Source organism: Scatophagus argus, chromosome 1 (genome assembly GCF_020382885.2).
Source record: "Scatophagus argus isolate fScaArg1 chromosome 1, fScaArg1.pri, whole genome shotgun sequence".
Taxonomy (NCBI): Eukaryota; Metazoa; Chordata; class Actinopteri; family Scatophagidae; genus Scatophagus; species Scatophagus argus.
The window spans coordinates 10,620,563-10,639,516 of NC_058493.1; the positions used below are offsets into that span (position 1 = coordinate 10,620,563).

Genomic DNA, 18,954 nt, shown 5'->3' on the forward strand with positions numbered 1-18,954 from the left:
TAAACCAAACGTAAATGGGGAAGGACACTGTGTACACTGAGCACACACAGCATGTTCATCTTCATTTGCATGAAGACTGAAAATGTTGCTATATATCCAGCACATTAATTATAACCCTTGAATTTTAAAACAGAACCTTACTGGATGGCCATATTTCCATTTGAGGAGAAAGGGCACATATTAATTAAATATGCAGTTATCTGCAGAAAGACACAGCCCTGACTGTGAGTCTTTATGAATATTAAACACAAATTGCTCTAAATTTACCTTTCAGGGGTGAGAAAAACTTATCAACTTAGTAGATGCTGGCACACAGACTCTGTTACCTTTGGAAAGAGCCAGAATATCTGTTCCCCCCCTTTTTTCCCAGTGTTTATGCTAAGCTATGCTAACCACCTGCTGGCTGTAGTATCATATTTAACAGACTGACCTGAGACTGATATCAATCATATCACCTAACTCTCTAAAGACAGCAAACAGTCATATTTAGACTGTTGGACTGTTGCTTTAAGGGGAACCAGAATCACAGCATAAACAGTGTGATGTACAGTACAGTTCATGTACTTGAGCCAGACTTTGAAAAAGAAAAAAAAAAAAAGTAGAAGAAGTTGTTGCCAAGACCCCTAACCAGCTCATTAATGTAAACTGTTCTTATTATGTGCAGAACTTGAATTTCTTCTTCTTGTTCCAAGTGAAAGAAAATAAAAGGCGAAAAAAATCATGTCTTCAGTGCATCTCTGGAGATAGACACTAACATCCTGTCTGAGAAGTAACTAACAGAGATACATGCAGCATGCTTAACTGATGCTTACTGCTTCAAGTCCCATGATCCTTTGTGCCGTTTCTCTGCACAAGAGACATAATGAAAAACAGACGAGCTCTCCCACTGCAGCGACCACAAAAACCTCCGCTCACTACACATGAGAGATTAGTCTGCTCATTAGGAGAGAAGGAGGGAGCAGGAGGAGAGAGAAGGAGGACAAAAAGAAAAGGGACGCCTTTCCTAAAAGAAAAGAGCCACGTTGAGGCTAGGGTCCTCTCTCGAGAAAACAGCCTGGGTCACCCTTTTCTTGCAGACTATACAAACCAGAATGGAGGATTACAGAGGTTACCTGCTTTACACGTTCTACATCAGTGGCGCAGGTTGAAATGAGGCTAGTTTATACACAAAACGTTAAGAATGTCAGTGATGCTGCAGGCCCATGCAAAGCTTTACTCTTAATGAACAGGTTACAATCAGTGTCACTGACATTTAAATAAGAGTTTCCACATTGTGTTATCAGCTGAAAAGCATGTTGTCTAACACCAGTACTTATGCTCTCCAGTTGAAAGGATCTGAATCATGAACTACTGGCGTGAAAAGACATAAAATTTAGATGATAAATTGTGAGTGGGGTAAACCACAGAGAGATCACTGGTTTGCAAGACATTCATTTGCTGGGAACCGACCTTGAGCCATTTAACTTGTTTGTCAAAAAACTAAATGGATTAAATTGGCTCAAGTACGTGAAAGGTTGTTCTTTGGTATAAGTGATGCTAGTTGGAGGTGGTGAATGTGAATTACAGCATTACGCCTCATTGAGTTGGCTGGGGAGTGAAGAAAACAAGCATCAGATTGTTGTTTTCAGAGAGAGGAACTACAGATTCAGATAGGTAGTGTTTACATGAGCCAACGCAGCCCTGCATCCACATCAGTCTGTGCTTTGGTTGCTGCTGGATTGACATATTTGCCTATATGAGCAGTGTTCCGAAACAGAAGCAAGTACAGAAAAAGTACAAGACGGAAATAATTTTAATAACCAACTTTCTAGCTGTGTAGAACTGTACTTTTCCGAAGGCTTCAAACAGGATGTTTAAAAATAAATGTTTCGCAACACTTCTGAGGAGCAGTCAATTTCCCCAGTGTGCTGCTTCTAAACAGCAACCCTTTTCCTCCCTCTCCTTCATTTGTCATAAACTCCCATAAAGCATCAATTCAACTGCCAAAAAGCTGTTAGCTGAACAAATAGTGAATAACAGCCCCATGTTTTTACATTATAAAAGGAGTTATATGATGATGAAGTCAGGTGCAAAAAGGTCCCCCATTCAATCAGTGGATTTTGCAGGAGGGACATTAACTTTATATCTGATAAGATAAATTGACGCAGCTCAACAATACCAAAAGGTCAATTAGTAGCCAAAAAGGGGGGAAAAGATCCAAGATATTTTGAAGGTGCGAAGCCAGACTATGTGGACTGCACAATAGGCCTACTTACTAGGCCCCAAATTGTAGCCCTTGTGCAACACTCTGAGGAGTGACATGTTATGCCATGCATATTTCACCCCGATGTTCTGTCAAGGCTAAGGGTGAAAAACAGTGCACTCATTGAATTTTGTGCAAAGTGACATCTTAGAAAACACGTTCCACAAACAGACGTAAAATCTCACGTGTTTGTAAGAAGCGATGCTGTAGTGCAGCCTTCTTCGTGTTAGGACATGTGCATCTGGGCCTGCAGGCACTTGGGCTCTCTGTTATATCTGTGTCAATATACTGTTGCAAAGGCAACTTCATTACATTGACTGAGTGTTTTGTTTGTGTCCATTTGCGTGGAACTGTCAGATAGCAATGCTCTGACCAAGGAAATTTTAACTAGTTGACTAGTTTTGGTAAAATGGTTGGTTTCCTTGGCTCTGCCCTCCTCAGTTACTGTTTCTACAGCTACTGGGATGGTAAAAACGAACGATTTATCTCTTGAAATTCTAAGAAATGATTAATTGATTTTTGACAGAGGTAGACAAATGCAGGCTATTAATTTCTAGGTAGTAACAGTCAATTATGCTGGCTGAAAATACAGCTGCTGTAGCAGAATTCTCAGCTGTAGCTAGCATGCCAATTAAGCCCATGTTAGCTTCATGAGCTGGCATTCATTTTTCAAAGTGACTCAATTTAAAACAAGAACTCTGACAAGATTTCTTTCTAGCTGCTTAGCTTACACGCTTAAACAAGCAAGACAAATTTGGTGTATTGTTCAGAAATACAAAGAGAAAAGGTTCTTTGGATGAGTAGGTGGGTGAATGTAATTCTATTTTGGCAAATGAGTTTGGCTGGGGTTGCTGGGGTGTTAACGCTCCCAAATTCATTAGAGCAGGATAAAGCTGCATCCAGGGCCAGCTCTCTTGCACAATGGGCAAATACTGCATGTTACTATACTACCAATGTAGACTCTGTCATTGGCCCCATCACTACAAGAATATTCAATGACAACCTCTGAGCAAGCAACTTACAAGCTGAATTGCTGCCTTCTGCACTGTCCACAACAGCTATGAGCGGTTTGAAGAAATCCAAACAAGCCAGAGTCTTTGTTTTTTTTTCCCCCTACAGCAGCATGATAATGGGTGCAGACAGACCAGCCTCCACAGTGCTGCCTGACTATGTAAGATGACTTTCTTTGGAACTAATGTTGGGTTAAGTTATTAACTTAATGTGTGAATTCAATGTATCAAGCAATGCTTACAGCAATCATGACTGAACCAAAAGTGTGTAAGGTGTGTGTGTAATTATTTTGACTTACTGTAAGGGAAACTGATGCGTGGTGTGACATCATCCTCAGTGACCATCAGTGATTGGAAGCAGCTAGCCATTAGCAGTGCAGCAGCCAGAAGACTGTGGGCAGTTGCAGCCGATGTCCACATAGTTGCCTGATCCTCTCACAGGGACATACAAAAATGCAGTTTGTTTTAAGATTCCTTGGAATTCATTAAGCTTCTCTGGACTCCAAAGAGCTTTATTTTCTCACTCCCATCTTCCTGCAGGCCAGCGGGAAGTGAATGTGCCCTTGGCTTGATTCTTGTACTCCCAGTGGTCCTTACACACAGTTAACAGACTCTTAGTACAGAGAAGAGGAATCCTTTCTTTAATAAAGGTTGTTTGTTATCATCTACTCAAACTGCTTTTCAATGGATCATCACTGAGCTCTGACCAGTGGCCATTTAGTAGAAGTCATTTTGGATCTGTGGAGAGAAGAGAGAAAAGTTGCTTCTTTATGTTTGATCCAAGAACATGTTAAAAAAAAAAGATTAAACACAAGCTAAAAATAACAGATCCATATCCAACTTCTGACGCCATAACCAACAGCTACAAAAGCAAAAGAACTAATGGCCACAAAATTGGACACAGTTCATGCTGGGGGGTGGTGGTGGTGTAGATTTTATTCAAAACAACAAATTAAGAATAAAGACTTAATGTGTTAATCAGCTTTGACAGCAAACAATGGCATCATCTAAACTCAACTCACCCACTCACTCTCTTTGTCCTGAGACTTTTAATATTCAGCAGCAGTACTGATGGTTTCAGCTTAAGCCTTGATGACAAAAACCAATATGTACCACCACACTGCCAAAGAAAAACTCAGCTGCACAGAGTTTTCAGACCACCAGCCAGCTATCATGAACACACACACACGCACACACACACACACCATGTGTTACCTTAAAGGGTTTTTACTAACTTTTACATTGAAGTGAATGTCCAATTTGCACAGCAGCCCACAAGTCTCTTTGTGAGATAAAATGCATGTTGGAAAAAAAAATCCCTCTATTTAATTATGCTGTCATCAAGAATCTGTGAGAGATCCCCATGAAGATAATATGGCAGCTTGGCTCTAATTTGTGGCTATGTGGAGAAATAAATGAAAGAACAGGGACTCCCAAGACAACTCTGTAATTTCTCTCAAAGAGGCGCAATGAACACATCTGGTCTTTGACTTTTACTGACTACAGTGAGTGTGTGCAGACAAGTTGAGTTATTATGGCTTCGTTTTTTTTTTTAATTCAGTAAGGTTATAAGTTATTTGGTAGTTTTCCGCTTTTTTGGAAAACACTTGAAACAATTACTTCTCCTGTCTGTTTCATAGCTCTGTGTTTACAAACACAACATGTAAGTCCTATAGTTCTATAATATAAATCCACCAGGAAACTGCTTCTCTAGTTCTTAAACCAGCAATAACAGTGAGATTCAGATGGAAAAAGCTGTAAACAGACACTGACAATTTAATTTGGTAAGGTGAACTTGTAAGTGATGAGTTACACAAACTACCAACACATTTAGAATCACATTTATGGCAAATGTAAGTCCAGTATTCACTCTCCATTTAGTTCTGCTTTAGTCCTTTCCAACACCTGAGGGAAATAAGCTAATCCCTACCTTTGTCTCTCTGCTGTTTAATTCTGAGCTTTTCTAAGAAAATACATGCTTAGTGTGACCATGAATGATGCTATGAGAGTGATGAGTCCAGCACAAGTTGGACTGCAAAACAAAAACGAACGCATAGTTACAATGAAACTGAAAGATCTGAGGAACTGGGTCTAAATTATCTTTGGGTTTGACCGACCGTTACACATCACACATACTTATTTGTTCCAGTTTTAGTATAAAAAAAAGTAATTATAAGCGCTTCAAAACAACCATGCTAGCAGCTCTATGAGCACTAAACACTAACTTTAGCATGATACCGTGTATGCAACAATTCTGAAACGCTGATGTCTAACAAGAGTGAGTATTCTTTGCCACACTTACCATCTTTGTTTAACATGTTATCATGCTAATACTTGCTAATTAATATTAAGACCAAGTACAGCTGCAGCTAATGGGAATGTTATAGGTTTGGTAGGTATTTGATCAGAATCCAAAGAATTTGACAAAGTAAAATTTTGACCTGATGTTGATGCTACATGAACATGAACAGATCATCAAAATTCATACTGAGGGGGACAAGAATGTTAAACCAGGCATTTAGACTAGTACTTGACCTTTACCAATATCCTGGGAAGAGTGGAGACATCCAAGTCAGTGAACACAGCACAGTCTGCTCCTGTGATAGAACACAACTTATTGCCTGACGGAGCTGGACATTTCCCACCAGAGTTTCCACTTAGGTGGTGACGTTTACGAAGTAAACACTAGGGAGCCCGTGGCGTCTCTGGTTGAGAGCCTGTGTCACTGCAACAACCCCCAGAAGACCTTGTTCAAATATTTACGGGAGCTATTAAATGCAACAACAGTGCAAGACAACTGGGGGTAAGTTAGTGGCCCCTGGTTGTCTGCTGAGACAATGTCCTGCTGGGGAACACCATTTCAAAACTTCTGATCAACCTGGACATACTACAAGAGAATGCAGGATGAACAGAGATTTACAACCCCATCTCCCAGCTACCTGCCAGTGCAAAGGTTGAACACAGACCAGTTGGCTTACAGACCTACAGACTGGAACCAGGAAAAATGCGGCATGCTGACCGAATGGCTTGTTGAGTTGATGACTGGCAAGCTGTTCATCTTGCATGACTGGCTGACTTTTTGTAGGGAGGTGGACGGTCAGATTACACTAGTTTTACTGAATAAAACCCTTTAATCTGTTGCATCTGTGCCTCGCTGTCAGACACGTCTCTGTCTGTCCACTGGGTCTCGACCAGTGAAACAGTACATCTGTGTCACTTCACTACCAGCCTGCTTTGGCTCCTGCTGCTCTACTGAAGCTAGCTGAGTCACTGGAGGCTGAAACATCCGTTCATGATCCTGTAACATCCCCCAACTCGTCTGCGGGTCCTTTTCATGCCTGCTGAGACTGCAATAACAAGCATGGCAGCCCTGCGTGTGTTGCATGCCCCGGGTCTCCATGGTCCCAGGGCATATCCTTATGTAACTCCAGTGGTCTTTAATTTTTAATGAAAAGAGACTGATGCTGTTAGCAGGGTTTTCTGGAACTCTTAATAATTAGTAACCTTTTTGGATAATTAAGAAATAAGAAATAATGCATAAATAAACACCTCAGTTTAAGGGCAAATAATTATTAATGTCTAGTCAAAATTAGTTCACATCAATTGTTATTGATTTAATATTTACTATATTAACATATTTCAGATATAGGGGGCAGCCGTGGCCTAGAGGTTGGAGAAGCGGCTTGTGATCGGAGGGTCACCGGTTCGATTCCCCCACCGGGACGGGCAGGAAAAATTTGGGTGTGGTGGAGTGATTAATGTGAAAAATGCTCCACCCCTGATGTGCCTTTTGAGCAAGGCTCAAAGGCACATCGGCCGGCACCGCCCCCCAATGCTGATGCTGCCCACTGCTCCTGTGTGTGTAATTACTGCATGTAATTTGTCGGGTGTTGCATGTGTGTGTTCAACTAAGGATGGGTCAAATGCAGAAGCCGAATTCAGTGTGTGTATGTACTGTCAATAAAGCTGATTCTTAATACGATTTACATGAGAAGAGACTTGTGTGAAATCACTACTATTAATCTGTAGAATGCAACATACAAGATGACTCATGGGTGTGATGCTTAAAATGTTAACATATATCTGAGTCTAGCACCTGAGGAAGATTAGATGGATGCTCATTACACATCCCAGAGGCAGATCTGCTGAGGCTTAGCAAGTGCATGAATGACAAGTAAACTCATCTAATGAGTTTAGTCTCTCACATATTTTTGTTGCTTGAACACCATGTCACCAGTACATGTATTTTAGTCAAATAAATCATGTAGTGTCCTAATCCATTCTGAAAAACAGCGAAGCATGGATCTGAAGAAAATATATCATGTATTAATAAGCATTAAATCACACTTGACAGAAAGTACTCAACCAAAGAAAGTTATCTTATTAGGAACAACTATTATAGGACTTATAGGATTAGAGCTCTATTCAACTGGAACTGTTACAGTAAAGACGACCCGCTATGCTCAGTGCCACAGGACCCATCTGCTCATCTAGGAGAAGGTCTGCTGCTCCTTGTATCTGTGAAGGGTGAATCTGGTGCCATATTGCTTAAGGCAACAGATTCATTAACCTTTTGATCCTCCCTTGAGGCTCCCTATTAATACCTGCATCTGTTGAGAGAGAGAACGGATGTGACAGACACATTGGACGATACACTCGACCAGGTCATGGCAAGTTCACTGGATAGGGAACAGCATGAATGCTCACCATTTGGCTGGCTTTGTATAAACGGCTGGGCTTTGTGCTCGACAACCAGCTCCCAATAAGTCATCCCTGCAAAGTGACTTGTCTCTCATTTAGACTTTGGCACGGACTGAGGCACTTATGGAGATAATCAGCGCCTGGGCAGGACCCTGTGATGAGAGCGGTTATCAGAGAGCTCGACATGAGGTTAGATTAAGCTGCCATCCAATCCATTAACAGCATCATGAGTACATCCAGTTCAAAGCAAATGAAAACTATAAAAAAAACATTTGCATTTTGTGGACCAGCTGCAATCAAGTTTGAAAATTTAGTGCCTCAGGTTCTGATAGGTTTAAGGATGACTTTATAAGACAGCAAATGAGAACATATTAGTAACTGTTCCCAGGAAATATATATATTGAAAAAACAAAAAACAACACATTTAAATGTTTTTGTAGGATCAGATATTTTTTCTCGTCTTGCAATAATATGAGAGTTGATTTTTTTTTTCATGTCTGATCTTTAAACAACATGGCTCCTGGGTGCAGATTACTATGCAGGAAGATTTATGGAGCCATTATGTTGGACAGAAAAGACCTCAGTAGGTGACTGACAAAGCAGAGACTCCTTGCTGGGTCTGCCATTAGAGCTCTCACTTATAGCAGTCTGCTTAGCTGAGTGGGCAGTGCATGATGGGTTTAAATTCAACCATGCGGATGTAGGGTGGAGGTAAACCATTTCCCCCAAAAATCAATGGCTGGCTATTCAATGACTGAGAGGTGTTCAATTTATTGCTAAGAGAAAGTCATATAAAGTCATATCTTCTATCAAAAATATAATTCCACTTACTTTAATTTGCTCCTCTCAGCTTGTATTGTGTAGGCTATTTACTAAAATATAATATCTTAAACACAGTGCTGTCATATTAGTGAAAAAAAAAAAGTAATCAATTACTAATTAGTGACTGAAAATTGGTCACTGAAATGTACTCATCAAACCAAACACTGTAGGACCTGCAGATGATTTCCATAGTAATTGTCAACAGCTAGCAAGTTCTAACAAAACACAGAAGCACTTCAGAAGTCCTGTTCTCACATGGTTCATATCCTCTGATTATGATTAAAACCAGGTGCTAAATGTAGGTTTACCAGTGGATAGTCTTAGTAAGCCAGCTAAGTTAACATGTACATAAACCAAATGAGGAGTTACAAGAAGTGGCATTACTCCTCTTCTGGTAGGACAGATGATAAACACCTCCCTTAACATTCAATCCGTGGCCTAGGCCAGCTAGCAGGTCAAGGAAAATTCTCTTGACAGAATGCACAGAGAACTGACATCAATCAGTGGCACTTGTAAACCCTCGTGCAATGCTGTAATGTACCGTGTGAACGTGTTCATTTACATTCAGTGCAGTATTTCCTGTTGCACATAAGAACACATTTTTGAGCTGCTGGATTTATTGATATTTAGCAGTTTCAGCCTCTTTATCATATGTACATGCAATAATTAAACTGAAAGCATACAATGTAATAAGGAAGGTAGGCCTGCTACAAAACACGTATTACTGCATTTTCTTGCTTGATGTACTGCCAAAGTTTACCACAATTTAGTCCAGCTGATAAATTACTCATGAATGGATGATCAGAGCAAAAACGGGTACTCTTACTTTGTAAACTGACTTTAAAGGCTTTGAATCCTAAATCTTTTATGTGAATTCCTCAGTCAGGGGTGGAAGGTAAAGTGCTGTTATTTTCATACTGTCTATGGAAGTACAACACTAAGTATGATGCCTTGTGTCAACATGGGGTACCATGTACTCTCATCTAGCTCTCCTGGGGATAGGGCAGAGGGAAGTGAAGCGGAGGGCTTCAGCTCATCAGTTCACTCCAAGCACCAAGAATGCAAACCCCTCAATAAATCACAACTGGGTTAAAAATAAATTGTACCTGTAAAATCCTAGATATGTCTACACTGGCACTAAAGTTGCTAATTTCTTCCTCACTGCAGCTTCAGGGTAATATGTCTGTCAGGGACAAATCTATAGGATATCCTCTCATTGAGAACTTTGAGTAGTTTTTAATATGGACTCATACCATGCTGAACGCAATGCAGGTCTTCTAAAACTGGGCTTCTATGCAGTAGACGGATGCAAATAACTTTGAAAATGATTCTACATGTCCAGATAAAACAGAAAATAGGCTTTGGCGTTTGCTCAAAATGCAAAAACAAAACAAAACAGAACAGAATTTACAAAACCAAAACCAATTTACAGTGCAGTGGCATGCAACAGACTTCTAAATGCAGATGTACCCCATGGTTACATTGTTCAGGTGCATACACTTGTGTACACGTAAAACAACAACGAAAAAATATGTCAGCAGAAGAAATTAGGACCTGCTTTCACTTCTTCTCAGTTTGAAAGAAAACACACACACACAGTCGCAAAGAGAAAAATAACACTTCTGCCCTGCAGGTAACACGATTTTCTGTTGACTGTGAAACCAACCACAGCCTCTGTGTCAGTACACAACAGAAGAGACTTAACCCAGGATAAAATAAAAACCTTTATGCACGCTCCAACTTTCAGGTCTGTAATACGGGACAGCTGCACACTACAGATTCCGGACTGAGATAACTGAAGGCAACCTTCTTCTGAAAGAGACAAGTTTGTACAAATGCCATAAAAAACAGAATTGACTGCTAATCAGGAGCAACTGATTTAACTTATCCCTCTCCATTTCTGTAACACAAATGTCTTTCTCTTAATGACAGCAAGCAGGTGATAATATATAATTTGCAACATGGTAAAACAATCTAGCACTTTTCCAATCTTTTATAGTAAGTAAAAAGATAAAGATGGCTAAGAAGTCTAAATATGTAAGTAAACATAATAATTACAATCCTCTTTATCTTTTGTTAGCCGTTTTCCATGCAGGAGCTACACAGATTTCAGACTGTGGATTTTGATGCAAATAAACCTTGAATTTTGTTAAAATGTCCAACTCCTGAAAGCAATTCTGAATATTTTTGGATGAAGGTTAGTGCCCAAAAAAGTTGAAATCTTAAGAAAGAAAAAACATTTTATATTGCAGTGGGCACTGTGGCCTGGACACAACATCATCTGCCATCCAGAGTTTATTTGTCAATAATATGAAAGTGCAAGAATTGAAACCAACAGCATTTACTGAATTATTGATTCAGATATGTGATCGCAGAGTGATAATATGAGGATGCTGACTATTCCTGCATGTATTATTAATTATTCATGGAATCATCTTTCTATTGACGGCTGGCTGTAATGCATCCTGCTGCGGTCTGTCCCTGATGCATTCAAATACACAATGATGGTGACTTTCAAACAACAAAATAACAGAAAAATGCAATATTACAAGTTAAGAGTTTACTCAAGGGGCATCAGCCTTAAACCAGCCAATTCCTATGACTCGCTGACTGATGGCTCTGGCTGGTAACAATAAATATGAGTCAAGTCTCCTTTTAGACACAAACTAAACTGGAAAGCGCACAGATGGCATGTTATGCTGCACAATATGACAAATGTGCTATTTCAGTGACACACTGTTTAGGATTTGTTAATCTGGATTCAAATCTGCATGAGAAAACACAGCAAACCTTTACTCAAAAGCAAGATAGATGTAAGTGCTATCCTTATCACTCAGTACATTTGCAGGCAAACAAATATTAATATTTAGGTTATTATTTAGTGTCTTCTAGCAGAGATTTCAATGCAAGTAAGATCACCTGGATTGGGTGTGACAATAATCAAAGTATTTCTTTCTGCTTCTAATCGAGTTCCAATCAGGTCCTAGGCTAAGCAATGAATATGCCCTAATTGGTTTCACATGACCTTAAGCTATAGTACGTTTCCATGATCCCACCAGGCCTGTGTCTCCGGGTCAGTGGTATTCATTAGAATGCTGCAATGAACTCCCTCTCTGTTATCCCTTTGGGTTAGCAACAGGTCTTTTGGTGACATCTGTCCCAACATGCTATGTACACACACAGCACTGAAATGAAGAGCGTGGTGTGGCACCACTTTAAGTGTGATCCTAAGCTTGAATAGGCCCTGGGGAATATTCAGACTCCCTTTTACATTTGTGCACAGACTGCTCAGCTTTGCCACGCAGGAAAGAGCAATTATCATTTCAAACGAGTGAGTGAAGCAGAACTGGCAGAGGAGATAAGTGCTTAAAGGAGAGTTGGGGTCACCTTATTCCCTCTGATACAGTGTTGCCCTTGCCTCATATTATTCAAGCCTGACGGGGGAACAGTGGGAGATCGGTTCTTGAATAACTTGCAAAGCATCAATAATGAGCGGTGTGTGTCAGTCAGACTGTGGTGTGATAGGAGGAATCATTTCCACTTGATCACAGCTCTGTTACAGAAATTATGGGAACCTTTGCACAAGCCACTTACGTGGGAAATCACTTGGCTACATTTTTAAAATGATTGCCAAACTCACTGGAAAACAGATTACACTAATCTCCCTTGTTTATTATGTGCTTCTGGGTTAGAAAGTTCCCCACACTTTTTACTTGATGACCCATTTAGACTTATGAAGTGCAGTGACCAGTCAGGAAATCCTCCTCATTAGAACCCAGCCTTTTGCTTCCGATGGGAACAAACAAACATAATGCCTCAATTTAATGACTGTCCAACGGCGTCAGCAGTTAGAGAGAAAAAAAAAGGATTTCATTTATTTCCTTGCTACTCTGATCTCTTTGTGAATTGCGAGCTAAGATGCATAGGAAACACTTGTTGCTATCAAAGCTGGTCCCAGATACCCACAAAACAGGACAGCATCCCATTCATTTGCTGGGTTGATGATGATCTCGCTCAAGTGTGTAAACAAACTCTGTGGCGTGACAAAAATGGAAGTTTTACAGTCATGAAATCACACAGAGGAAGCTTTGTGAGGTCTGTACCAAGCTGTGTTAGCATCACCGTTCATCTGCTAATTACTTCAAATCCAAAGACTTGGCTATCCATCGCAGGATATTCATCACATGACTTAAATATCGAGCTAGGGGGTTGTGATTAATTCCTGAAGTTAAACCGATGTGAGGACTCATTTCTTTACTCGGCTTGACAGGCAGGGCAATAGGATTTAAAAGTGTATCAGATGACACTACTCTGTTTCAGGCCCCTGCTTCATCCCATCAGTCCTGAGACTACAAACACTTCAGCATGTTCAGGTACGAATGTCAATGATGGCAATGCCAGGCCTAGACCACAAAACTGCTCACGTTACTCATCCCAAGTGGAAACATGACACAGTTTGAATCGTTTATCTGGCTCACCGCCTCAAGGCTATTGGCTGTTTACTCTCAGCAAACATGTCGACTTCAAAAAGGAACAGCTGAAGCACTTCTCCTTTGTTTACTGTCAGGGGCTCTGTCTTTGTCTTTGTCTTTGCAAGTAGTCACCGCCAATAAAGGAAGTAATAAGTCAACAGTGTGGTCCCTCCTGGCAACAATCCCACTGATAATAACTTATACATGGGACAGATAAGGAATGGTGTTACAAGAAGTTAATGACAGTTAATCGTGTAATGAAAGTTGGGCAATAATTAGAAATGGTTGGAAAAACTGCTGATGTTATCATTAAGTGATTTCCAATGAAAGAAAAAAAAAATATCAGCCTATATTTTAAAGGGGACTGTGGGAAAATTATTTGGGAAGGGAGAAGGAGTCTGAATCTTATGCTGTACTAAAAATATAATACTATGCATTATTAATATTTTTGTTAGATCCTTCTTTGAAATTAGAAGAAAACTGCAAACATTCGTCATGATATTAAATGATATTAAAATGTTAAAATGTCACATCACATAAAATGACTTCAACCTCAACAAAAGTGGAAACTTGATGGAAGCACCACATTATGTAACGATACCGTTTACCAAAGTGTTAGAATGGAAGCTTTAAGGAGGATGTTTAAAAAATAATAAAACAGCAGTATCGCCTTCACTAAATGATTTGCTTATCTCTGCTGAACAACACTTTCTCTGTTAACTGCAGGTGCCTGATAACATCTCCTTCCTGTCACATATAAAAATACAAATTCTTTGTTTTTATAGCAAAATAAACTTGTCCTATTTAATAATTTCCCATGTAAATACTGAATAACTAGAGACCATCTTGGGGCAAAATAAAAACTGAATATAAGATATGGTTATCCCAAGAAAAAAACATTCCAAGCGCACAGAAAGTCTGTTTTCCATTACAAAGTCAGAATTTATCTTTTTCTCTACATTTCTGTCAAAACAAGAGAAGGAAAATGGAGAAGACATTAACTTCTCTCTGGAGAGGAACGTGTTACATAATATATTTCCATCCAAAGACAGCCACCTAAGTTAAGGCCTTATCCAAACTTACACACTTGTCAGAAGGACACAGTGAGGTGAGTAATAATTAACTGCAATAACTGAAATAAACCTGAATGGGTCAACATGTGACAAATGACCTGGTTTTGCAGGTTGTTCTCAGTTAAATATGGGTCTGTCACTGCTCAACTTTATTACGGGACTGAAAACCTAGTTCAACAACAATTAAAAGATTAAGTTTATAGTTGATATTCTGGTCCTGTCCATTACTTACAACTGATGTTTCTAAGAGATGAACAAATATTGAACAGAAATGCTACACAGACATGTTAAATCTCACTATAAACACAGCAGAAACCGCATTTGACAAATGAAACAGCCTTTCACAAACAGTAATTCTGTGGTTAAGCAATGATACGCATGGACTTGCAGGTACAGACTCAGGTCCTGTGTATACAGGGATGACCACACATGACAGCAGTCTGATGTGAATGGGTCACACTGGAACACATTTTACTGCCCAGACACAAACACATTTATTTGTAAAAATGATGCCAGACTGTGCAAAAAAGCAAGCAACAGGAGATGGTGGAAAAGTCAAATAACAGGGAAATGAATATCTGGTTCATCTGCATAGTCTCCAGTGGGACATCACCTGCATTCAGAATACTCCTTTGGCCCAACACCCCTGCAGGGCCTGGCCAGCGTTTCTACAGGACCCACAAGTCATACTGAATATGAATGGCCTTGCAAATGGAAGACAAAGCTATGCGTAGACACAGCAGAGACAGTCAGTAGGGAGAGCTTCTGCCAGGTTTTGGTGAATGCAAATGTGAACCATTAAGCCTCAACGTCCATGTGTAAAGGAAAAGTGTGACTTTTCACAGTTTAGGTTGCACTAATGCTACGAGAATTCTTTCAAATTCCTCAAACCGATGCCCCTCCCCAGCCAAATGTTCTGGCCTCACAGAAAACAAAACCTGCATGGGATTTAAACGCCCTGCTCTTTTTACTGCGATGGAAAACAAATTCGTTTTGAACTCATCTGCACTAACTCAACTCAGCTGATGAACGGGCACCACTTCACGGCTTCATGCCTACCTCATCCTGGGTGCAGTCTGGCTTCGGCTCAGTGAAATGACTGTTTTCCCACGTCTCAGCACTGTATGAAAGGCTGCACGGGGACCCATGAACACACAAGTTCCCATCAGCTTGTACTGAGCACTTCCAGTCCCTCTGGACACTGTATATCACTAACTTTTTGGGCGTTAAAAGCAGCAGCGACTCCCCTCCCCAGTTTCCACTTCCCTTCCAACTCTTTTACCACAACCTCTCCACATGCTGACCATTCCTCTGAAGCTGCTACGGTGGGTGGAGTCTGCATGTTTGTTTTGAGTGTGTGAATGTGTGCATGATTGGGTGGGTGGGGGTCTGTGTATGCCTGTGTGTTTTTCAAAGAGGGATGATGGGGGGAGCACACAAGACACAGGTTTCTGCAGCTTTGTTGACAGTAAGAGGGCAGAGAGGCTGTCAGTGTTATAAGTGCTACTGATAAAGTCAGAGCAGCAGCAGAGGCCCAAAGGGGAGAGACTTCTTCACCAGTCATTTACAGTCAGATTCCAACAAAGCACATTAGCACCATCTAAACACTGAACTAAGCTTTGGCTCTCACTGGCATGGGAAGTAAGTCAACACACTACAAAGTGCCAGAAAAGACAAGAAGAGACAGCTGTTTGGAAGAGAATAACAGGAAACAAGCGAGGTGGCAGTGAGCAGGTATGAAGCTGGACAGAATCAATTCCAAAACGCTCCACGTGGTGTTAACAGACCTGGATGATCAATCAGAGCCCAGCAGCACCATTTCTGCCAATGTGTCTGGTGAAACAGAGCAGAGCCAATGCAACACCTTTTTGTTTTTTTTTTTAGCAGGGGGGTGTGGGTGTGGGGTGGGTGCGTGTAGCAGCTGCTTACCCACATGTATAGATAGAAAACAGAGGAGCCGGTCCATCAGACTTCCTCTGCTTTACAGCAATACTGCTATTTAATTAGTGTTAATTCAGATTTATAAATGATACTTTGGGGATTTTAAAGAGGCACGCAAAATGTGCACGAGAACCTCACCACCACATCCCTGACTGAAATTACATGAAAGCAATTCGGAGGTGAGCAAGACCGCAAAAAAAAAAGAAAAAATATTGATCATCACCAGGCAAAGCACCAACACTTTCATGTAAGCTTTTCATATCCCGTCTTGGCACAAAGTGTTTAACTTTAATACTTAAAATGTACATTCATGCCGGGCTAAAGAGGTCCACAGAGTGTGTTTTCTCCTTCAAACACACACACGTCGTAGGTTTAGATGAGGTTCCACAGCGCTTCTCTCCGTCTAAACGTGAGAAGGTGTTTAACCTGAAAACAAACGAGCATCGAGCGGGCACAAAAAGACCTTACCATTCACGAGCTGCAACGCAGGAAAAAAACCCCACACTCAGTCCCAGCTCAGGGCTTCACAGTCGCTGGAAAAAAAAACAGTCGAAAAACTGAAGGAAATACCAGATCCGTAAAGTGCGCTGGAGCTCGAGTGCGTTTAAAGGTCCGTTCGTTAGCGTGTCCGCGAGGTCCATCCTCCGTACAAACTGAGGGCTGGTCGCTTTCAGGCTTGTAAACTTTAGCTCCTCCCACAGCACACGCTGGCTGCCTGCAGCACAGTCATCAGTCATGTCCTGCAGACAGCACTACTGACTAACTAGAGCAAGAGATTATCATCCAACTTTCATATTAAATAGTTTTCCTCGCTAAAAATCTAAAAGATGCCTACAAGTCAAAATGCAGACATTTATTTTATCAAGTTATTGGTTTTAGAGGGCTGCAGGAAATCATGAAAAGATTGTAATCTTGGAAAAATAGTAGCTCAGATGTAAACGTTCAGATTCTGATTTGTTTTTGTATACAGCAACATAGCTGTTTTACACTAAATGAAAGAGTGTCCCCTGACTGCTGTGGGGTGCATAGGGTTATACTGTATGTTCCACCACAAGGCACATGTGGATAGTTGTCCAAAAGGCCTCTATCCACGTTCTCTCTGGTTGTCCAAAAGGCCTCTATCCACGTTCTCTCTGGTTGTCCAAAAGGCCTCTATCCACGTTCTCTCTGGTTGTCCAAAAGGCCTCTATCCACACATGTGGAGCGATAGAGAAAGTGCCCTTTTTCTAGGACATTTATTTTTAAATAAATCGATAAATTCCCTTTTGTACGCAGCCTGTCTTACTGAACAGATGTATTGATTGGATAAAAATATCAGGGTGCTAATGGGTGATGCCACACCGGCACAGTGGGGCATCTAGACTTTCTATGGTGAAAGAAGGCACTCATGTGAACACAAGCACTCAGCAGTCAGTGTGAGTCAGTCAGTGTGACGAGTTAGCCTACTTTGAGGAAGACATTAGGTATGTGGTCAAACAACATGTACCACATGAACATCCAAGCATTTTCATTTTAGACTGATATTTTAATGGACTGTGTGATATGTTAGTGTTTAAGAATTCAGCTCAGATAAAAATCAATATTTATTGCAGTTGCTGAGATTTCCTGGATGTCAGTGAACATGTTATATTCTTAGAAGCTGTGAAGTCAGTCCTTTCAGCTACCTGTGACAGTGATTTGTGAGATAGTATGTCTGTGATTGGCACAGAGAGGGTAAGGGAGGATGTTTGTTTTTGTCTTGCTAGTTCAGGGAGCAAGAAGTAGGCTATATAAGCCCAAGCAAGATGCTGCAGCACAGAAAACAGAGGGCTTGGTAAGAGTTGGGCTGGTTAAAATGAGGACAGTTTACTGAAATACACTTCATCTCTTTGCACGTGTCATTAATTAAGTGTCAGGCAGCAGTGTGTGAACCATTTTATGAATTTGGGCCCCTCTAACTTCCTCTGCATGGCCCTGCCAACAAGTGTTCAGACAAATTATGCAAAGTGTTGCCAAAAATAGAGACATTTCGAAAGTAATGCATGTAATCTGTGCAAATATAGAGTGAGTTATCGGCAATATATAGTGGACTGATTCAAAACTCATCTATCTGAAACATATCCTGAAGTATATATAAAATATGTTTTGCAGTAAGAGAAGAGACTCAAATCTTATAGCATCTTTTCTCAGATTCTGACAGTGATTTCTTTGCTGAGAGAAAGTTTTTCTGCTCTGTTGTCTTGGGTATCAGAGTTCCTCTTTCTCTCTCTTTTCAGGGCTACCCTGCAGCCGTCAAACAATGAATGACAACTGAGAGCGTCTACCACAAAGAGAATTACAGGGGATTATGTACAAAGGCAAAGACCTGAACACAACCAGACTCAGCCATTCATGTAATCTTCTTTTTGCCCCTGGAAAAGAATAAAAAGAACTGTGGACAGTAGTTTTTGTCGAAAACCTCAAAACAACAGTATGGCTGCTGCTTCTGCTCTGCTCTGGACATCCATTCAAATTTATCTTTACCTCGTGCACAACACAAAGCCACTTTTCACACTGGCAAGGGAGAAAATTGATAATTAGACTGTTAACACCAAGAAATGTGATGACGGTAACCAACCAAAGAGCCAGCAGCAAAGAGCCCAGTCTGCTGACATTCTCTGGTTTTGCGTGACTGTGCCATAGACAAAGACCAGTGTCCCTGCACCGAAAGAAAA

At 40.7% G+C, this 18,954-nt stretch overlaps 1 protein-coding gene across 3 annotated transcripts in view; it reads right to left on the reverse strand.

The window, feature by feature from the left end:
• Positions 1–18,954, reverse strand: part of sema4bb (sema domain, immunoglobulin domain (Ig), transmembrane domain (TM) and short cytoplasmic domain, (semaphorin) 4Bb) — a 54,296-nt gene that overhangs the window by 26,707 nt on the left and 8,635 nt on the right. Inside the window, exons 1-2 of one of the 3 annotated variants that reach the window (XM_046380043.1) lie at positions 16,730–16,926; positions 3,552–3,990 (exon numbers count right to left, since the gene is read on the reverse strand). In XM_046380043.1, the coding sequence (XP_046235999.1) occupies positions 3,552–3,672 (121 nt within the window). In that variant the 5' untranslated portion in view covers positions 3,673–3,990; positions 16,730–16,926. The other 2 variants (XM_046380137.1, XM_046380219.1) reach the window with 2 other exon arrangements.